We start from the raw sequence: 21,265 nt of genomic DNA, 5'->3' as shown, positions 1-21,265 counted from the left end.
ACCTGGATTCAAGTCCCAGCTTACCCGCAAGGAACTCAAATGGTAAAACTACCTGACTTTGCCTCGCACAGAAGGCTAAAATTTTATGTGTAAGACTTTGCCTGTACGGATGTGTGGGTGCCACGTGTGCCTGGTGCCTGTGAGGGTTAGAAGAGCCCCGGGGAAGGTTGTGAGCCCCCATATGGGTGCTAGGAACCAAGCCTGGGTGCGTTTAACCTCTCAACCACGTCTCCCTGGAGACGTGGACCACAGCCCCCCGAGGACTGGCCTTTGCCAAGCCGGCTGTGGCTGCGTTGCAGGACACAAAGCCTTTGTTCAGTGAAGCTATTAAGTCATCTGTTAAGGTGTCCTCTGGGAGGGGGGCACCATTCATAAGCTATGCAGATTGTTGGTGCGCAGAGGGAGCAGTTGAAAGTAATTGGCCCGAGGGAAGCAGTGTATTGACAGTATTTGTGAATTGTTGACGGTGACCCAGAGTGTGTGCCAGTATCTCCCAGTTACCCACGTGGGGTGGGGGATAGGCTGAAAGTGGGGATTATTGGAACTGGTGATTCAGCTGTGAGGTAATAGAAGTAAAAAGGATCTTAACAACCAGATTGACCTTTGTTTAGGACTTGCCAAGTGCAGTCATGGTTATGTTCCAAATGTGTACTTTCCCAGACGAGCTTCCATAGACAGGGCTCAAACAGAAAAACACTGATGACCTCTAACCTCGCTCTTTGAAAGGAAACCCAACAGGCTCCCTCCCTACCCCCCCCCCCCATAAGAAAAGCAGTTCCTGACAGCAGTATCTCTTAGTCAGGAGCATGGCATGGTCCTGGAAAACCAAACATCCTTAGATCTCTGCTTTGGTGTAAGTTTAGATTAAAAGTCCAGTCCGGTGTTGGTGGGAGAACTAAGTCAGATGTGTGAAAAGGTCATGACAATACAGCAGGTTATAAGCATATAGGGATCTAAAACTGAGCTTAAAATTAATTGACCAAGAGAGCTGGGGATAAGGAGACTTGGTACAGGGTGGTGAGGCTTGTGAAAGTTGTAAGTGCGCGTGGTGTTGCTCAGGGTCAACCTCTTCAATTAATCAGTGGTTCAGCAAGGAAAGCTGTTGAGAATACCAGAAGCACCACAGTTTCCTCTTCATGAGTAAATAATTCAGCGAGCTTTGCCAGTCATTTACAAACAGCCATGCGCAGCTAGAGATGCCTGAGTGCAGGACCCAGAAAAAGAGACCCTCTTCCCGACTCTTGACCTGCAGAGAACTCCAGCTCTGGGCGAGAGCTGCCACCCAGGCTGCAGGGGGCGCTGACCTGGAGACAGATGGCCTTTGGGAAGGACTTGTCAAGTGCTGTTTGCAAGAGGACGGCTCTCACTTTGAGCTTAGGACTGTCATGGTCACACAGCCCAGCCTGAGCCTGTTTCTCTGCACTCCCCAGGAGGTCCTAGGGATGACAGATAAAGCAGCAAACCTCGGGCAGCGGTTCTCAACCCTGTGGGAGTCCTTTCACAGGGGTCACCTAAGACCATTAGAAAACACAGAGAGTTACATTATGATTCGTAACAGTAGCAAAATTACAGTTATGAAGTAGCAATGAAAGTTATTTTGTAGTTAGGGTCACCACAACAAGAGGAACTGTATGGAAGGGTCAAAGCAGTAGGAAGGCTGAGAACACTGTTCCAGGGCCAAGGTCAGACTCTAGGGCCTTGAAAGTGGAGCCTGCAGAAGTTCAGCCTAGCATGAGATGAACGGCTCCTAGTTATTTATTTATTTATTTATTTATTTATTATGTATAGAGTTCTCTGCCTGCATATGCACTCACAGGCCAGAAGAGGGCGTCAGATCCCAGTATAGGTGGTTGTGAGCCACCCTATGGTTGCTGGGAATTGAACTCAGGACCCCTGGAAGAGCAGACACGGAGCCATCTCTCCAAACCCCAAGATGGAAGGTTCTTTGGGGCATGGCTCCTACTGCTCAGCAGATGACATCTGGACTGGAGTGTGGAGTTACTGTGCAGCTTGGAGTTTGGGAACCTAAAGGTTGGACTTTGTGTTGCCTTCAAAAAGAGACCCTGATGAACACCCCTGGCACCCACCACGCAGGTGGGAGACTACTGCAACAGCAGCAGAGCGGTCCCTGCTTCTCCCCTGCATGGTTGCATCTTCCAGGAGGGCCAGTGACTGTCCCCCTTTGAAGCTCTGGGAGGTGCAAATGTCAGTGCCTCATGGAGAGCCGCCTCCCACCCTGTTCTTAATTATTCAGAGCGTCCTCAGAAAACACTTCCTTTGTTTCAAAGTACCCTGGGGGAACCTGAGTGGCCCTGTTGGAATCCTTCGCTTTTCTGGTAGACAGTGGTATTGCCATTGTTTAAAACTGAAGATGACAGTGACTCTGGAGGTACCTGTGTGCTTAAGCCTCAAGCAGGAAATGGAGAATTCTGGAACGTGTGTGGCAGTCATTTCTGAATTTCCCACTGAGGCCCTAAGTACTAAGAGTCTTTCTGTTCCTGCCAGTTGGCCAACCTCTGAGCACTTGACACTAGGAGTGCGTGCGTGTGCGCCTGCGCGCTGCTGAGCCTGAGCTCTCCTTCCTGCCGGACACACTCGCTTCCACCCTGAACAAAGCTGGATACCGCTCTGCTTGATCCACAGAAGTGAGCTGACGGCCGTGCTCCTGTCCTTGATGAAAACTGTAGTTTTATGTCAGACTGTCACTTAAACAGATAATGTAAGCCTTTAGCTAGGGGACAGGATTGATGTGTGTGTGCGTGTGCCAACAGGCAGCCTCAGGCATGTTGGAGCCACAGCTGCCCCTTGGAGGGTTCTACTGTGCTCCTCACCCAGGCTGCTGAGAAGTGACGAGGTATCTTTGGCAACTGTTTTCCAAAAAAAAAAAATATGTGTTGGGAAACACTGAATTATGAAATAAAGGAAGGAGAGCCTTTTGTCATCCTTGGCACTTGGATCGCAATATATAGTAACGGGATCCGCCTCTGAAGCCTCCTGCAGGTCTCCTGCTCTTAAGCAGTTTGTTTTTGCATGTGTGGTTCCCACAGACCCTGTAGGGGAAGGTCTGGCCTGGCTGAGGGACTGGATGATTCTGGTGGGGAGCAAGCTAATGCCAGTGCTGTTGGGGGAAGTGAGGGAGGCCATGGCCTTTCAGGAGATTGCTGTTAGGAGACCTGGAGATGGGAGAGGCAGGCGATGAACTCATGTGCTGTTTGCTGACTTTTATCACACACACAGCAGATTGTCCCTGTCTGGACAAGCTACCAGGGAGCCAGGAGACAGATGGTTCTCAGCTCTTGGTGCCCAGTGTGGGAAGCCTGGGCTGCTTTATCTGACGTCTTGTTGGGTGGCCTTGCTCTGTCCTGCAGCCAGCCTGGTGCATGCACTTTTCCTCCTGGACTGGCGCTCATGTGGCCCAATGGAGCAGTGTTTGGGCATGAGACGGGAGCTGGGCTTCACTTTGAGACTGGCCTACCCTGTGATTCTCTCACTGTTTTGCGTTTTCACAAGCTTTACTTGTGCTTTTAAGTGTCAGAGTCCATATATACACAGAGTGCAGCTAAGGTATTTTCTCAGAGGAGCCTGAGTGTCCTAGGCTTAATTTATTTATTTCTTTTAGGTTTTTTTGTTTGTTTTGTTTTGTTTTGTTTTGTTTTGTTTTGTTTTTTAGTCAAGGCCTCACTTTGTAGCTCTGGCTGTCCTGGGACTCACTGTGTAGACCAGGCTGTCCTGGAACTCACAGAGATCTTCCTACCTCTGACTCCTGTGTTCTGGGACTAAAGTCGTGAGCCACCACGCCTGGCTTCTCAGGATCTACTCACTTGGGCCAGTGAGGGCTCCCCGATTCACAAGTCTTTATTGGGGTGGTAGAGGTTTCTGCAATGTCCTGTGGCCCCCATTGGGATGGGACGGATCCCAGGGAACACTTTTCGATGTGGCCTGTCTGCTGTTGGACGGGGTGAGGCAGACAGGGCTGCTGAACGTCCTGAAGGATGTGGGCGAGCCACAGCTGGGGACAGACTTGATCACAATCCCTGCCCCACCCCTGCGTCCATACTGCAGCGCTCAGTATTGAGTGCAGATCAGTGGAGGGCTTTCTCTACCTGGGTAGCCGCAGCCCACTACCTCTGGCCTGTGCTGCCGTGCGACTGTGCTGCCTGCCCGATGAAGGCAGTGCCAGGGCTTCTGGGGCCTGGTATGGTCTAGTTTTGGAGAAGAAGGGATGTCCTGATTCACTCCAACTCTGCCGAGCAGTGGTGGCCTCATCAGATCAGAATCCTCTAATTCGAAGACGATATGGTTAGCCAGATGCTCTGGGGCCTGCTGGTCTTCTGCCCATGACCAGAAAAACTAAGCATTATGCTTGGGAGCAAACTTGGGCCTCTTCTCTGACGTCCATGCATCTCAACAGTGACTGACTGCAGTTGGCATGTGCTGAACTTCCACTCTCCTGACACCAAAATATTTTACCTTGATGTATATAATGCGTCTGTAAAAGACCCAGCTTTGGACCTATGGCTCATGGTTCACTTCATCATTGGTTCTTTACCTCTCCAGGGGGAATAGCCTATTTCCCTTTGAGGGTCTATGCTTCACCCCACCCCCACCCCACCCTGACCCGTGTCACAAGCCTCCTGCACACCAGTGAGAGGCCAAGAGGATTATGCTGCCAGGGCCAGAATACTGCCCTGCCTTTGTGCCAGTTTTAATCTTTTCAGTTTTATTTGAGTTTTTCGAGACAGGATTTCTCTGCATAGCCCTGGCTTTTCTGGAACTCATTTTATAGACCAAGCTGGCTTTGAAATCACAGAGATTTGCCCGTCTCTGCCTCCCAAGTCCTGGGATTACAGGTGTGAGCCCCCACCACCTGGCTTGCTAGTTTTGTCATTTAGCTGTTGCCTGCAGGACTGAGTCATGGGCCATCACACACTGCAGATGTACCAGATAACAGAGCCTCGAACTGCCTTCCACAGAGTCTGTCCATCTGTCTGTCTGGACTTTCTGGGCCTCTAGCTGCTGAATGAACAGTGTGCCTAACCTTGTGGGATCTTGTGGTCCAAGCTGGGCTACACAGCTTTCTCAACAACTGGAGGCATTTGACACAGTGAGCCTTGCCATTGCTAGTCAGGGGCCAGTGAGAAGGAAGGTCAGTGTTGGAGAAAGCCCAGTGACATTTTATATATCAGCAAAGTTAATTGCCAGGTGCCACAAAGCTTGTCTGTGCCTTCCGCTTAAAGGGTATGGGAGAAATTTGTTACACTGTAAAAATAGTACGCCTGGCCCATCCTTGGTGTTATCTGTGATGCTGGTGACTTGGGTCCTGCAGAGTCCCCCTCATGGAAGCCTCGGATTATAAACTGAAAAGCAACACACACACACACACACACACACACACACACACACACACACACACTCATCCGAACACAACAGCCTTTGAGTTCCATCAGAGTAAACACTGCCTGGCAGTGGTGTGCAGCTGGGACGGCCACAGCTGTCTCGTTCCTTGAGCTGTGCCTGGGGACAGCTCTGTGGTTATTTTTGAATAGGGCAGACACACTGCTGGGCTGTCCTACCAAGTACACTTAATTACCCTTTGTACTGAACAGAATCGCTCCCAAGAGCCAGGGAGCCAGTGGACTCTACCCAGAGACTGTTAAGGACTTAACATTCCAATGCTGATATGTGGCAGCTGGGCCCCTTGCTGTGAAATCTAGCCCAGATGTCCGCTCACTCTGAAGCTGCAGAGCAGTGGAATGGGGCCAGGTTGCTAAGGCCAGTGCTACCCATCTCTATGTCCTGTCCCCGATGTAGCTCCATGGCGCGAAGATAGACACTGTGCTGGTGCAGAAGGCATGTGGCTCCTTCAATGGTTCTCCACCGCAGTTACTGCCAGAAGGCTGGAGTGTGACGCTGGATCCCACGGACAACAAGATGAGTACGAAGGGTGACCTGGGTGCCGGAGAGGTGGTCTGGCATGAGCCCCCTTTCCATGCAATGCTTCACAAAACACGGTCACCAAGACAATTTAAGACCACGGGGCAAAAAGAGGACATGAAGATAGTGGAATGAAGGCTGAACAGAGCAGTAAAATAGATGTAAGGTGAGGGGATTCAAAGTCTTGGATCATATATTTTGTTTTTTTGAGACAGAGTCTCACTATGTAGCCCCTACTGTCCTGGAAGGCACACTGTAGACCAGGCTGGCCTTGAACTCACAGAGATCTGCCTGCCTCTACCTCCTGAGTGCTGGGATTAAAGGGGTACACCACTACACTGGGCTCTTAGATTGAATTATCTATCTATCTATCTATCTATCTATCTATCTATCTATCTATGTATCTATCATCTATCCATCTATCTATCTGATGTAAGAATGAGCCATTACACCTGACTGGCTTTTAAATTATATTTTTATTTATTTTCTTATTTGTTTGTTTGTTTGTTTTGCAGGTTTTCTCTGTGTAGCCCTGGCTGTCCTGGAACTCACTCTGTAGACCAGGCTGGCTTTGAACTCATAGAGATCTGCCTCTCTCTGCCTCTGGAATGCTGGAATTAAAGGTGTGTGCCACCACTGCCTGGCATATTTTTTTTTTCTTTTAAGGTATCTACCAGTATATTGTCTACAGGAGACTTGGAAGGAAGTATGTTTAATATTGAGTAAAATATTTCAAAACATCAAAATGGACAAGAAGGATATTAATATATTTTGCTAAGAGGGACAATATATTGAGATGTAATGATTAACATCAATATACGGTTAAATACATAAAGCAGCTACTAGCAAGTCAACGAAGAAATGGAATCAGAAATTTCCTTCTCAGAACCCGGTCAACCTCAAAGGTATGACCTACAAGCTGTAGTTTATACATACATGTGCCACTTGTTTGGTGTATGCATGTGTACACAAGTGCACATTAGTATAGATGTAGGTATATTTGAAACAAGCAGCCATGTGTTAACCCAGAAAAATGTTATGGTTTTAGCTGGACAGTGGTGGCACACACCTTTAATCCCAGCACTCCGGAGATAGAGGGAGAGGCAGGCAGATCTTTGTTTTCCAGGCTAACCCAGTCTACAAAGCGAGTTTCAGGACAGCCAGGGCTATACATAGAAACCCTGTCTGCCTTGACAAACAAACAAACAATTAAATAAAAATAAATACATTTTATGGTTTTAAAGAATATAGGTCACAGTTGGTTATAATAAGGTAACTGAAACAAAATAACTCTACCTTTCAATCCCCTAGTACTGATAAAAGATAAAATCTCACTATTAAAGGGTTCCTGGTTAAAGAAGGAAACAAAACATTTTAAAGTACTTATAACTAAAATTTAGAAAAATTAAAAATGATAGTAGTAAGATCTTTTTAAAAAAGGATTTATTTATTATTTATATGGTATTCTGCCCACATGTGTGCCTGCCCACCACAGGAAGGCACAGGATCTCATTACAGACTGTTGTGAGCCACCGTGTGGTTGCTGGGAATTGAACTCAGGACCTTTGGAAGAGTCGATGGTGTGCTTAACCTCTGAGCCATCTCTCCAGCCCAGTAAGATCATTCTTCGGGGAAAAAAAAAGATTGAACTTGGAAGAAAACTTGTAAGTCTATGCCATTTGTCCTAAAATTCAGCCAAAAGAAGGCCAAACCAAATTTGAATTAAAACAAAAAGGGAGGAATTAAAGGATAATATAGTAACAGTGTGAGAGGGAAGCCAGGTGTGGTGGCACACACCTTTAATCCCAGCACTCGGGAGGCAGAGGCAGGCAGATCTCTGTGAGTTGGAGGCCAGTCTGGTCTACAAAGTGAGTCCAGGACAGCCAAGGCTACACAGAGAAACAAAACAAACAAACAAACAAACAAACAAAAATAGTGTGAGAGGGCAAAAGATAGTGGGAGGAAGAGAAAATTAAGTTCTAAGCCAGGTGCTGGTGTTTACCTTTGCTCCCAGCACTCAGGAGGCAGAGGCAGGTGGATCTCTGAGTTCAAGGCCAACCTGGCCAGCAAAAGTGAGTTCCAGGTCAGGCAGGGCTACACAGAGAAAGCCTGTCTCCAAAACCAAACACAACCAAAGCCAAAGTTTCTTCAAAAAGATTGCTGAAATTCATACGGCCAAACAAAAGAATACCAAAAGACGGAACTGAGGGGCCCACCAAACAGCCATGGGAAAGTAGATGCAGATGGAGATGAAGAGCAGCCATCAGGTGCAGCACAGACAGGGTGATGTGGGCATCGTCATGGGGAGGGGCCAGAGTGGTGATGCTAACTGCTGTACAGGGGGAGGGGCCAGAGTGGCGATGCTAACTGCTGTACAGGGGGAGGGGCCAGAGTGGTGATGCTAACTGCTGTACAGGGGGAGGGGCCAGAGTGGTGATGCTAACTGCTGTATAGGGGGAGGGGCCAGAATGGCGATGCTAACTGCTGTATAGGGGGAGGGGCCAGAGTGGCAATGCTAACTGCTGTACAGGGGGAGGGGCCAGAGTGGTGATGCTAACTGCTGTATAGGGGGAGGGGCAGTAGTGGAGATGGCAAATGCCCTTAACACAGAGAGAGAGGGATTTAATTAGCGAACAGCAGGGATGGTAGTACCAGTCTCCTCACAAGTCAGGGAGCTGTAAGTACGGCAGTGGAGACAGACAAGGTGCATTTCTCCAATAGTGTATGGGAATGGTGGTGTCAGTGTGTGAACTTTTGGGTTTTAACAGAACTAGATCTTTAAAAATCCCGCTATAATGTACCCAGCAGTGGAAAAATCGTGCACATCACCGTGTCTTCTAGAATGGGTTAAACAGAATTATACGTATTTCTCAATGTTATTATATCTGATCATTTTGATAGCTTCAAAATATTAGAAATGGAAAATTTCAGAGAGATTAAATGGGGACCGAGTAACAATAGTGGAGAAACTGGGCACGTTCCATCTGAGAGACCAGCAGACATTTTGCTGCCACAGAAAGGCCGGGGTAGGACGCGCCATGGCGCTAGGATGGGTGGGCACAGGGCAGGTGGCCGCAGTGCCCAGGATCACCCAGGTGGGAGGACAAACATAAGATTCAGCAGAGACGCAGCAAGAAAAGTGTTCCCTGCGAGCACCAACGGACGAGGGAGCAGGCCGACAAGTCAGGACTGGGGTTGTATGCAGCTTCCATTGCAGAGCACAAAGAGCTGAGCAAACGGGACACGGAATGACTAGAAGTTGTCAAGAGGTTGATTTTCATGGAATTTATGTGTCAATTCACTGGAATCTAGTAATCTTTAATTTCAGCAAGACTGCCTTAGGAGCTGAAATCTCTATACAAAGGTAACTAGCCTGACAATAAATAAGCCAGTTTTGGGGGCGGGGTGGACTTGAAAGGTAGTAGGGAGTGGGAAGGTACATGAGAAAGGTGGGTCAGACAGACTACAGCCCGCCCCCCCCCCCCCCAGGCAGGCGGAAGTCACGTGGGTGGAAGACCTGGTTGACAGGCCAGGGGATGAGCCAGGGAGAGACCATTTACTGGAAGGTGAGGAAAACTGACCTGTAAGGAGACTGCACTGAGCCCTTAGAGCACAGACAGATGGACTCCAGGGCTTTTAAAGACGGAAGAGTGGAGGACAAGTCCATAAAGCTGGAGAAGAAAGCCTAGGAAAATAATACTTTTACATTTGGAATGAGACAACACTTTTAAAATAAGACTACTCATAGTTAAAGAAAACACAATGAGATTTGACTGTGAAAATTGAGGATTTCTGTTCCACATGTCAATGTTAAGAGGGAGAGTAAATCGGACAGCACATCACAGGCACTGGGGACTGTAGAGGAGAGAGGCTGCAAGAAGCAATAGAGAAATGTAAAATTGACCCTAAACAAGAGGACAGTCTTATAAAATTGGTTACAATGAACACAGAAGACACAAGTGAGAGTGCTGTGGCTGGAGAGATGGCTCAGTAGTTAAGAGCACTGGCTGCTCTTCCAGAGGACTCTAGTTGGATTCCTGTACTACATAGTGGCTCACAAGTGGTTGTAACTCCATTTCCAGAGGATACGATGCCCTCTCCTGGCCGTTGCAGGCATTGCACTCATGTACACAGACGACATTCAGGCAAACCTGCTCAGGAGCAAATCTTAAAAACTACAGTGCTAAAACACAGCGAACTGGAAAAGCAACCACTGCTGTGGGATGAACATAGGAACATCCAGGATGTCCCACGTCATGACCCATCAATGGATGCAAATCCAGGAAGTCCTTCCTGTGGAGACATTGTGCGCCCCATGTGTGCTACCGCTCAGTTGGTTACACTAAGGGAACACAAAGTAAGATGGGACCCAAGGCAGTTCCTAGGAGCTAATGTACACACAGGAACACACACAGTAAGTGGGAAAATAGTTATGCTTTTAATGTAGGTCAAACTGCAGAACCCAAAACACTACAGAGAGAAACATTGAATGAGTTTATATCACACTGTGGAGCTTCTTGGGGGAAGATGAGAAGAGCTTCGGATAGGGTAGGGATGGGAAGAGATTAAAGCTAGCTGCTTGGGACATCACAGCTCCCTGGATAAGAGCCTAGGCCGCTGACTACCTGGCTTTGGGACCCTGATGTGGCTCTTACCATTTCTGCTAAATAATCTCTCCCAAGATGGACCCAGTCTGAGTCTCTTCTGGCTTCTGGAGCTCCTCCCACAGGAGGCAGGACTTATGATTAATTTGACCTAGTGGATGAATAGGATGCAGAGGAAGGCTTCCCCTCTTACCTGGGGTGGGGGTGGTGGGGGTGGACAAAGGAAAACTTAAAGCTGGGGTGCTGCATAGAGCGACAAGCCGCGTGGAGGAGCGCCTGCACCACCTGACCATGTCAGACCACTGGAAGGGGCTCTGTGTATGGAATTGCATGGCCAGGGCCAAGCCAACATGTGCTGGAAAGAGATTTTTGTAGGGCTGGAGAGATGGCTCAGCAGTTAAGAGCACTGGCTGCTCTTCCAGAGGTCCTGAGTTCAATTCCCAGCAACCACATGGTGGCTCACAACCATCTATAATGAAGATATTTTCCCTTTTGCTGGGTGCATGGTTAACAGGAAGTGCCTGGCACTATGTGCATTTGTGGAAGGAAGGAGAGCCAGGATCTGTGCAGACTAACAGCGATCCTGTGACTCAGAATTTGCAGGTAGCTGCAGGTGCATATGGAGGTTCGGTGTCGGTGTCCCTCTGCCGGTGCCTAGCTATATGTATTGCTTCCGGTGTTCATGGGTAAACACTGTAACACTCTTTATAACAATCCGGTAACAGAATGCTCTCGGATTCCAAGCACAAACTGACTGATATCTTAGGACTAAGACCCTGAACAAACCCAAGGTAAACAGTGAAGTCAGCACCCAGGTGCACGGCATTTGTGGTCAGTGGGTGGAATGGGACGCCCCTGCCTTCCCTAGCCCAACACCTCAACACCCCACTAGAGTATGTGGGGGACTAAAGAGAGTGTCTCATGTACCTAAATGTCTGACTGATTTCCTCTTTTGTGCTTGACACTCAAAAAGAAGACAAAATCTCTTCTAGAGAAGATGCCTCTACCTTTTCCTGATGGGGAAGCAGGTCCTACAAAAAGATTGTCTTGGCTGCAAGATGGTTTAGTGTAGAGGCTTCTGCTACTACTTGTGTTTGATCCCAGAGACCCGACCCACGTGGCAGAAGGAGAGAATTACACATACATATATTCACACACAAAACTAGGTAAATATGTAGAGGAATGTTAATTCACAAGATGACAAGAGATCACATCCAATAATCCTCTGGGTCTGTGAGAGCTGCCTGGAATACAAACATGCCTTTAATCCAAGAGTCAGGCAAACAGAGCCGAGTTCAAGGCCAGCTTTGTATAGAGCAAATATCAAGTAAAGAAAAGCTTAGGTGTAGTGGTGCATGCCTTTAATCCCAAACGAAGGTAAAGTTAGTTTGTAGAGGGAAGCACCCATGTTTGAAAGTGATGTCTAATTGAGTGGCAGAAAAGGTAGCAAATCAGAGAAGATTTGACAGAAAGGGTACACCCAACTCTCATGAGAAGAGAGAGGAAAAGGAAGCTACAAGAGAAATGGATTGCAGAGAGAGAGAGAGAGAGAGAGAAAGAGAGAGAGAGAGAAAGAGAAAGAGAGAGAGAGAGAGAGAGAGAGAGAGAGAGAGAGAGAGAGAGAGAGAGAGAGAGAAGTGCTCAGGTGAAGATGGAATGAGCTAGAAAATTATTAGAAGCCAGAAGACTAGAGAAGATTGCTAAATTAGTTTGAGGCCAAACAGAGAAATTCTGGGGCACGAGAGAAACCATATTAAATAAAGCAGCTGGGAAAAGAGTTTGAGCCAGAACAGCTGAGTTGAACCAGCTAGACCAATAAGAACAAGAAAAGGTGAGCTCATTAAGCAGTAATTCTCAGAGGCTGAAAGCATTCTAGGCCTAGGTTAGATGGGGCAAAGGCTAGAACTTCCAGGACGAGGCCTAGACCAGCAGAAGGAGGCAGTAAGGCTCCCAGACAACAACTGAGCCAGGAGAATAAAAGCTACTTTTTCAAATGGTGCTCAATGTGGTTGGTGAGAAAACCCACCATGGTTGAAGAAAGCCTACACATGTTGCAAAAACAGAGGGCATCTGACAGAAAGCCGGAGAGGAGAAATTCACCTGGGCTCATCTCCAGAGGAAGATGCAGTTCTTTGAGTTCGGCTGGATGCCCAAAAAGAATTGGGAGACCTCGGAGCAAGGAATGACCAAGGAGCCTCTCAGACAGTGAATCACAGTAAGCCACCCCAAAGACAACTTAAATGACACAGACAGACTTTTCCTGCATTAAAAAAGGGAAACAACTGGGTGGTGGTGGCGCACGCCTTTAACCCCAGCACTCCCGAGGCAGAGGCAGGCAGATCACTGCGAGTTTGAGGCCAGCCTGGTCTACAAAGTGAGTCCAGGACAGCCAAGGCTACACAGAGAAACCCTGTCTAGGGGGCGAGGGAGCGAGGAGAAAGGGAAGCTCCATTTCTGATCCATAGAGAACTTGAGCCAAGTGTGGTGGCGTATGCTTTTAATCCTAGGACTCAAGAGGCAGAGGCAGGAGGATCTCTGTGAGTTCTAGGCTAGCCTGGTCTATAAAGTGAGTCAAGGACAGCTGGGACTACAAGAGAAACCCTGTCTCGGGGGTGGGGTGAGGGGGAGGGCAGGAGGGGGGCAAGAAATGTTACTTGAAAAAGCCACTGTAGTACTCACTGCAATTATGACTGCTGGAGTAAACTCCTCTCTATTGTCAATTGCAATCTTCATATTTTTCCATTCAGAAAAGGTTGAAAAAATAGCTATACAAGAAAAATTAGCTATGATAATACAAAGGCCTGAGAGATAAAAGACAGAGGAACTAAGAGAACAGAAAATGCTTTAATTATGAAGGTTTGGTACCTAATAATACTGATGATCAAGGTAAGGAGCCTGGTTCTCTGGGATGAAGGCCAGCTCACTGCCAGGGAGCTGGGCGTATTGAGACTGCCTAGTATCTAGTTTTGTGTGGATTCATAAAGATCTAACTGTACCCTGAGGAACAGAAACGGGGAATAAGATTAGCTAAAAGAGACTGGATTATAAACTGGGTGTGGTAGTGCACGCCTTTAATCCTAGCACTCAGGAAGAGGCAGGAGGATTTCAAGCATAGACCAACTTCTCTCCCCTTCTCTTTCTTTGGTTCCTTCATGCTCCAAGTGACTTTCACTGGAAATGAAATGGCTGTGCCTATCGCTCAGATGAAAGTGGTAATCTGTGGCAGTGTCCCAGCAAGTAGGACAAGGGGACCAGGCCAAGTAAAGACAAAATAAGCTCCAAACTATTCCTTTTAGCTTCTATCTGGCCTAGGCTGTAGAATTCATGTGCTTGCTCCGCAACCTCTGTTCCTTCCCCAGATGAGGACACTTGGAAACACACAGGGCACACACAGGGCAGGCAAGAGCAGCACACTGGGCTTGTTCGCTGAGTGGTCTTCCTGGCATCAGTGTAACACACGTTTGTTTCTCCGTGACAGCCTCGAGATAAATAGCTAGGAAGGGAACTTTGCCAGTTGGCTCGCTGGGATCCTTTGCTCTGCTTAGACAGAAATCATGGGTAGGCAAATCTTACTGTTTGTCTCTGATAGCTTCTGTTTGCCTCAATGTTTGGCAGCAGAGTGCGATGGCAAGCAGGCAGGTGGGAGCGGCAGCAGGTGGCACCTTCTAGCGTTAGGGTACTCCTGTAGACTGTGGGCATCTCATCCTCAGTCCTACAATGTTGCTGTTGCTATGTATGCACAGATAATTGGGATTCGTCATGCCCTGACTGTAGCCGGCAATGAAGCCTCCAGGCAGGCCCAAGGATCAGGATTCTTGGTCCTAGAGACGTAGCAGCTTTCTGGAACTCAGGGTGACTAGAGCTTGCAGTTTCTTCTCTGATTCGTTACTACCTTGTATCCGTCACTATCTTGCTCTCTGACCTCTCTGCCCATCTTTCACTGTCTTCCTTCCTTGTTCAGCTGCTGCTGCGGCTTCAGCTGTCAATCAGCCAGCGGGCCTTGCTGCTTTCACAGCTCAATGCATTGACTGCTCAGCTGTTGCGTTCCCTGCCACTCTGCTGCCTCTTTGTTACCAGCTCACCTTGCGCCACTAAAAGTAGACAAGATCACATGAGAGGAGCCGTTTATTAGACTTCATGTTGCTGGCTCGAGGGAGGGAGTGCAGGACTGTCACCCAGATGACTGACTTATAAGAGCTCTAGCTGCCTTATATAGCCTGAGACAGGATGCTTAGGCCCACTCACAGTCAGGGAGATTCGTGTGTTTGGACCAGTCACAGCCTTATCTTTTAGTACCAATCACAGCAGTCCCTCTGTTAGGTCACCAAGGGAAATGATGTCCTCTGGCCCAAATGGTTGTAGGATCATCTAGGCAGAGGCTGTGATAGCAAAAAGTCTGGTACAGGCCTGGATGAGGCTGTTCCTTTAAGGGAGAGCAAACAGCTGTGATCTTCACGTAATTGCTCAAGGTGTCTGTGGAGTGTTCAAGATAGCTATCAATGGTATAATGCTAGTTTGACTCGATATTGGATGGGCAATCCTTTTACTCAGAGTGGCCAGGGAGGGTCCAACGGCTGCCAATTACGGGAGTCATGTTGCCCCATATTGCACAGTTTTTACTTATTCAGGAAACCAACAGAAGAAGGAAAATTTGCAGCAAGAATTTAAAGAACTTACCAAGGACATGAATAGTGATTTAAAAAAAAAAACTAACTCCAACAGTACTAAACACCTTCAAATCACTAAGGAAAAGGCGGGTCCCCTTCATCGTTCTTCGGATCACAGTATGGTATGTGGAGGAGCAAGGGTGGCATATGTCACTGAGCCACCTTTAATCTTTCTGTCTCCTCCTGTCCCTTCCTCTGCTTCATTCTTTTTGTTTGTTTGTTTGATTTTTGGTTTTTTAAGGCAAGGTTTCTCTATGTAGCCTTGGCTGTCCTAGACTCCCTTTGTAGGCCAGGCTGGCCTCGAACTCACAACCATCCACCTGCCTCTGCCTCCCTGAGTGCTGGGATTAAAGGCGTGTGCCACCATGCCTGGCTTCTCTGCTTCATTCTTGATAGTTCAGGAAGGCTAGCAGGCTGCTACTCCCCATGTGGTGGCTTTGCACCAACTAGAAAGCAGCCCTCTTTCCCCAGGTATACCCTTGTCCACAGACTCTGCCTTGCACAGCTTTGGGCTTAAGTGACTAAGAGGAAATGCAGTATTTTTCAGGGGTTCAAGAATCTGAGATGGGTGCTGTTGCTGATGGGACCTCTCACTAGGACAGTGGTCCTCAACCTGTGGGTCGTGACCCATTTGAGGGTGTTGAGTGACTCTCACAAGGGTGGCCTAAGACCACTGGAAGTTGTGGATATTCACGTTATGATTCATAACAGTAGCAAAAATATAGTTACAAATGGGTAACAGAAATAATTTTATGGTTGGGGGGTCACCCCAAGATGAAGAAGTGTTTTAAAGGGTAGAAGCTGTAGGAGAGTTGAGCACCGGTGACCTAGGAGGTGTAGGCACTGATGCTATTCTTGGCTGTCAGAGGTACCCCTCTCATGCCCCCGGACGTGCAGCCTTCCAGTGGGGCCTCTGTTTTCCTTCCTGGAGGTGGGTTCTGATTTGTATAGTGCCAGTGTGCTGCTCTCCCCAGTGCAGACGCCTCGGGGAGGCTCTCGGAACGGCCCTAATTTTAATAGTATTTTCATCTCTTGACCCAAGGCAGCAGGTTCTCCGGAGACGCTTAGAAGTCATCACTTCTTTAATTCACAGAGGAGGCAGGGAAGGGAGGGGATAAACTTTTCTTGAAGGTTGTGCCATTCGCTTGAGAGGTGTCACGGGTTCCTCCGTCAGCTCAGGGCCCAAGGCTGGATGGACATCGTTTATCAAGTATATTGCAGCGCAGCAGTTCACAGGCTACCAAGCTGGACTCTGCTGAGGAAATTGAAATGTGTGGCAGCTGTGTGCAGCCAGCGGTGTCCAGCATTTTAAAAAGGTCAATTAAGAAACGGTTGATGGTGGTGCGGCTAATGACAGCCCAGAGCGGTGAGCAGGGCCGTGTAAACAGTAGGGCTGAGACCTATATTACTGGAATTGAAGTGTCCAAGTGAAGCGTGCTGGGGAGGAAACCTATTGTCATAAGCCATAAAGCACATCTGAGTTTTTGCAGCAAAGATAGTACAGCTGTTTCCGTCCCTGGGCAGCATGGAGAGCAGCCCGTGAGAGGAGGGTTTGGCCCACAAAGGGGACAGCTGCAGCAGCGTCATCAATCTGCCCACAGAATCGTTACCCTCCTTGCCTCTGCCTGTGTGGTGGCGGCTGCACTCACGCCATCTCAGCCGGGGAGCAGGAGGTGGGTCCTGGAGTGACACTCAGAATGTGGGTCATGCTCCAGAGATCCGTATTGGAAGCTGGGCCAGCCTTCTCACCCTGTGCATGTATGCATGGGTGGAGAGCTGGGAAGCTTGAGAGCCGTCCCAGTCTGCGCTTGCCTCAAAGACATCCGCTCCTGGCCTCAGTTGGACACAATGCAGGCTAGGGGTCAGACATCTATGCTGTGCTGGATAAAAGGGAGACACGGAGCCCTTAGATGAAGTCTATTTTGGCCTGTGACAGAATTGGCTTGTGGCTGGGGAAAGGAACTGTGTGGCACACTTATTTTATTTTTTTTAAAAATCTGACAAAAGGGTCTCCGACTAAGCGCTAGGCCGATAGGACAGGCTTTATTGTCACATCTACCTCTCCCGGCAAGAAATTCAGTAGAGCGACAGGAAAGCTAATTGATATGCAAAACAGGTCTAGGGGTCCTGGAAGCTGGTGCTCAATTCCTAGCAAAAGCAGAAGGCAGACTCGAGCTAACTGAGGAGAGGCAGGAGCAAAACCAGCTGCTTTGCTTCGCCCCTTTCATTTTGTAAACCTAGCTGGGACACTATACGGGGTTTTAAGAAATAAAAGAAAAAGTATTGCACCAGTGACATTTGTCTTTCACACACCGGATATTTATTATTAGAAAATAGCTCTATCAGCTGTCAGTACCAAACAAGTTGAAAGGAGCGAGCATCTCAATAAGTTTTCCTTCTTAATATTTAAATAAACAGCTCACTGTGGCGTGTTGCCACGCCTTTTTTCCCTTTAAAAACTAAATAACTAAATGAGGTTTAGTACAAAACACCCTTTAAATGTGACTTGTTCTGAAGTAATTATGCTGACCCCTTGAATAAGAGACATGAGAGAGATGAAAAAGACCACTCAGGCTATCCAGTTAGCCACCAAAGAATCCACAGTAGAAACCGGGAAATGAATAAACCAACCCAAACAAAACCCATCCAAACCAAGAAGCCAGTTTGTACATTGGCTTTTCAATTTTGATTATCATCTAAATTATATATTTATATATATATTTGAAATAGTAATAAAAAAGGAAGAATTGAATTGCATCCTCAGCAGGACAACCTCCCTCGTATGATAAAGAGGTGTTCAGAAAATTCCGTTCAGTATCTGCTAAATAGACATGTTTGGCAGCTTAGCAAGTGTCATATGAGTGCAGCATCCATGATTTTGAAGTCAAACAGCATTTGTTTCCTTCTGGCCGAATTCCTTACTCAGGCGACATGGTGACAATGGCTCCAGATGTTCTTAGACCCACAAGACTAAGGGAAGGGCTTTGGGGTGGCTCAGCGCGCGGTCCCAGTGCAGAGACTTCCAAACCCCATACAATGAGTCCATCAACGGGCGACACAGACATCAAACAATTGTCTCCTTTGAGTTCCTCTTGACTGAGTGGAGCCCCAGCAAGGACTGCTGGTTAGAAGGGACGTTGACAGACTTTGGAATGAGGAGAATCACCCTCTGATTGGTCCGACGCCATTCATTGTACAATCGACAGTGGTACCTGAATGACACCTGGGGTAGGAGAGGAGACGTATGAGAGCCCCACAGGTGGCAGAAGTCGACAGTCAATTCAAGAAATAAACATGTCACCTAAAACAGTGCTAGAGTGGGCAAGGGCCTCTATCAAGGAACTGAGTGCTAGGGTATTGGGTACCCACCAAGCCCCCCCAGTGGGGCTAGCATATGGCTGCTACCTCTTCTCCTCCCCATACTGGGAGAGATCAGGATGTGAGTAGGAAAATGAAATTCTTTCTGAGTTGAGATTTGTTTCCTATTGGTGCCCTGGCACCGAAAGCCTCAGTCCTGAAGAAGCCTGACAGGAGAGACAGGCCCCCCGTCCAGCTGTGAACCCCAGGCAATGCACCTGCCTGTCCCCCATGCTGCTTAGTCAGAGGGGAGGTGTGCTGGGATGTCATGTACTCTTCAGCAGGTTCAACACTGCACAGTGTAAAAGACCCCAGTCCCACTCAGAAACACAGGACATCTTTCGTCCTGGGCCGTGCCAGTCTGCACAGCTGTGCTCTGGCCTGACCACGGTACCGGCTCTCGCGCTCAATGCTGTACTTTCCTGTCTCTCCCCGTGGACTGACTCCAAGCGTTTTGGGAGCAGAGCCTGGGTTGCCCAAGCTTTGCAGGCCCAGTGCTTCTCATAGTGCCCGACCCTGGGGAAGCTGCTGGAATATGTTGAGTGAGTGAGAAGACCCCATGCTTTCAGAAGAAAACACTGCTTCAAGTTTCAGGACCTAATTGTACCTAAAAGTGCTGCCTTTTTTTTTTTTTTTAAATATAAATGATCTAGAATGACATTTCCAGTTTCTCTGGAAATAAAGTAGAAGCTTTGATTAAAAAGGCTTGTCAGTATCGGGGTGTTGTGGCACATGTCTGTAATCCCAGCACTTGGGAGGCAGAGGCAGGTGGGTTGCTGTGAGTTCGAGACCAGCCTGGTCTACAAAGCAAGTCCAGGACAGAGAAATCCTGTCTCATAAAACAACAAAAAAAGGCTTGTCGGCTTCCAGGGTAGGACCATGAAATCCAAGGCCACCACTGAACTTTCTGAGGCGAGGAAGCAGATGCCCAGGCTGAGCGCCCTATAGATTTGGGTAGGAAAAGAGAAGATTTTAACTCTCAGGGATGTACTTCCTCCCAAATGCCCTGACCATGCTGGAGCGGATCCACCTTTTTAAAAGCTTGTTTCTCTTGTGACTATTGCGCCATGTTGCTGCTGGTGTGTTTAGGTTTTTTTTTTTTTATTATTTATTTTTATTTTATGTGTATTGTTTTTCTGTCTGCGTCTATGTCTGTGTGAAGGTGTCAGATCGTGGAGTGACAGAGAGTTTTGAGCTGCCATGTGGGTACTGGGAGTTGAAGAGCAGTCAGTGCTCTGAGCCGCTGAGCCATCTCTCCAGGCCTCAAGCTTTACTGCTCTTGTGTGTGAAATGTGGCCTGAGGGGGTCCCAACCACTTAGCACGGTCTGGCATGGACACCAGTGTTCTGGACCTGGATTTCTTTACATATTATAAGTATGAAAAGGATGCTATTAGCTTTGTGACAACTTCCTAAGATACTGAAAAGAGACTGAGTTTGGCTCTCAGTGTGGTAGTGGACCAGCTGCAGGCAGCAGCTCCTGGGAGCTTGTTAGAATATGAAAATTCTGGCCCCCATCCAGACCTGTGGAATCAGAGTATGTCTTAACAAGATCCCCAGGTGACCCAAAGTTAGGCTGAGAAGTACTGCTCCAAGGGACACCAGGAGTCAAGGACTTAGCAGGTTTCCTTGTTCTGTCATCAGGGGGGAAAAAAAAGCGTTCACTTGTGTAGACAAACAGATAAGACCATATTAATCTGTTTAATTACTGTTAACTACCAAAGTCTGCAGGCAAATTCAATCAATGAGAACATCTTGAAGATCTTTCTTAGGGAAAATAAAGGAAGTTGAGCACAAGGCAAAGGAGAGCACAGGTCTGCAGTGACTCCAGGCTAATCTTTGCTTCTGTTTCCAGATGTTCCAAGGCACTCCCTCCTTACAACGCACTATCATAGTGGGGGAAAAGTAAGGTTTAATTTAGAGAAATGAAGAGAAGTGGAAGGAAAATCAACTAACTGAAAAGAAGCGGGGATGAAAAGAGCCTCATTTAGGCTCTGGGTTTTTAAGAAGAGGGTAGGAAAGGGTACAGAATTGTTATTTTAAAACTACTACTGCTTATGGATTGCTTTCCAATGTTGACTTGCTTATTCACCTAAAGGACACTCAACTCCTATCCTGGCTGGGGTCTTTTTATAGTGAGCTCTGATCACATGACAGTTGAAGGAAGGGGACTTCAGTGTCCAAATTTTCCTCTCAGGGAGGCAGATGGGGCCTTGAAGGCCTGTGGTGATGTCATGGCAGGATTTGGGAAATCCAATCAAATCTTCTCTTGGGAAATTTTGGGGTGACTGAAGCATATAGGTAAGACCAGGGTTCTGGGGTACCACCTTCCTTGCAGTGGGCCCTGCTCCCTTGTCGGACTGTACCACAGGAGAGATCTGAAAAGGAATGGATTGACTGGAAAAAAAATCCTGCTTAGGCCTGATAAAACCTGGGCTCTTTGGCTCATGCCTGTAATCCCTACACTCTAGATGCTGAGGGCAAGCATGACTCACTAGCCCAAGGTCACAGGCTACAACAAGAAGGCCCCCCACCCCACCCCAACACACACAACAAAACCAGCCATGCACCCTTAAGGAACAAAGAAAAGTAGTTGTAGCCAGCCTCAAAGCAGCATGGGCGGGCAGCATTAGAACTGGAAAGTCCTCTCTCATGTCCAGAATTTAAATAATAAACCATGGGACAAATCTAGGCAGGAGCTTGG

General features: G+C 47.8%; 1 protein-coding gene across 3 annotated transcripts in view; it reads right to left on the bottom strand.

Moving 5' to 3' along the window:
• Positions 1–17,502: 17,502 nt before the first annotated feature.
• The window catches only part of MARCHF3 (membrane associated ring-CH-type finger 3), a 148,183-nt gene continuing 144,420 nt past the window's right edge, over positions 17,503–21,265 (bottom strand). For all 3 annotated transcript variants that reach the window (XM_084779598.1, XM_084779597.1, XM_084779599.1), the window contains one exon: positions 17,503–18,428. In XM_084779598.1, the coding sequence (XP_084635724.1) occupies positions 18,270–18,428 (159 nt within the window). In that variant the 3' untranslated portion in view covers positions 17,503–18,269. The remainder of the gene's footprint in view (positions 18,429–21,265) is intronic.

The sequence above is a fragment of the Acomys minous genome (assembly GCF_964271855.1).
Source record: "Acomys minous genome assembly, chromosome: 4".
NCBI classification, from domain to species: Eukaryota; Metazoa; Chordata; class Mammalia; order Rodentia; family Muridae; genus Acomys; species Acomys minous.
This window is presented reverse-complemented; position numbering and strand designations above follow the sequence as displayed.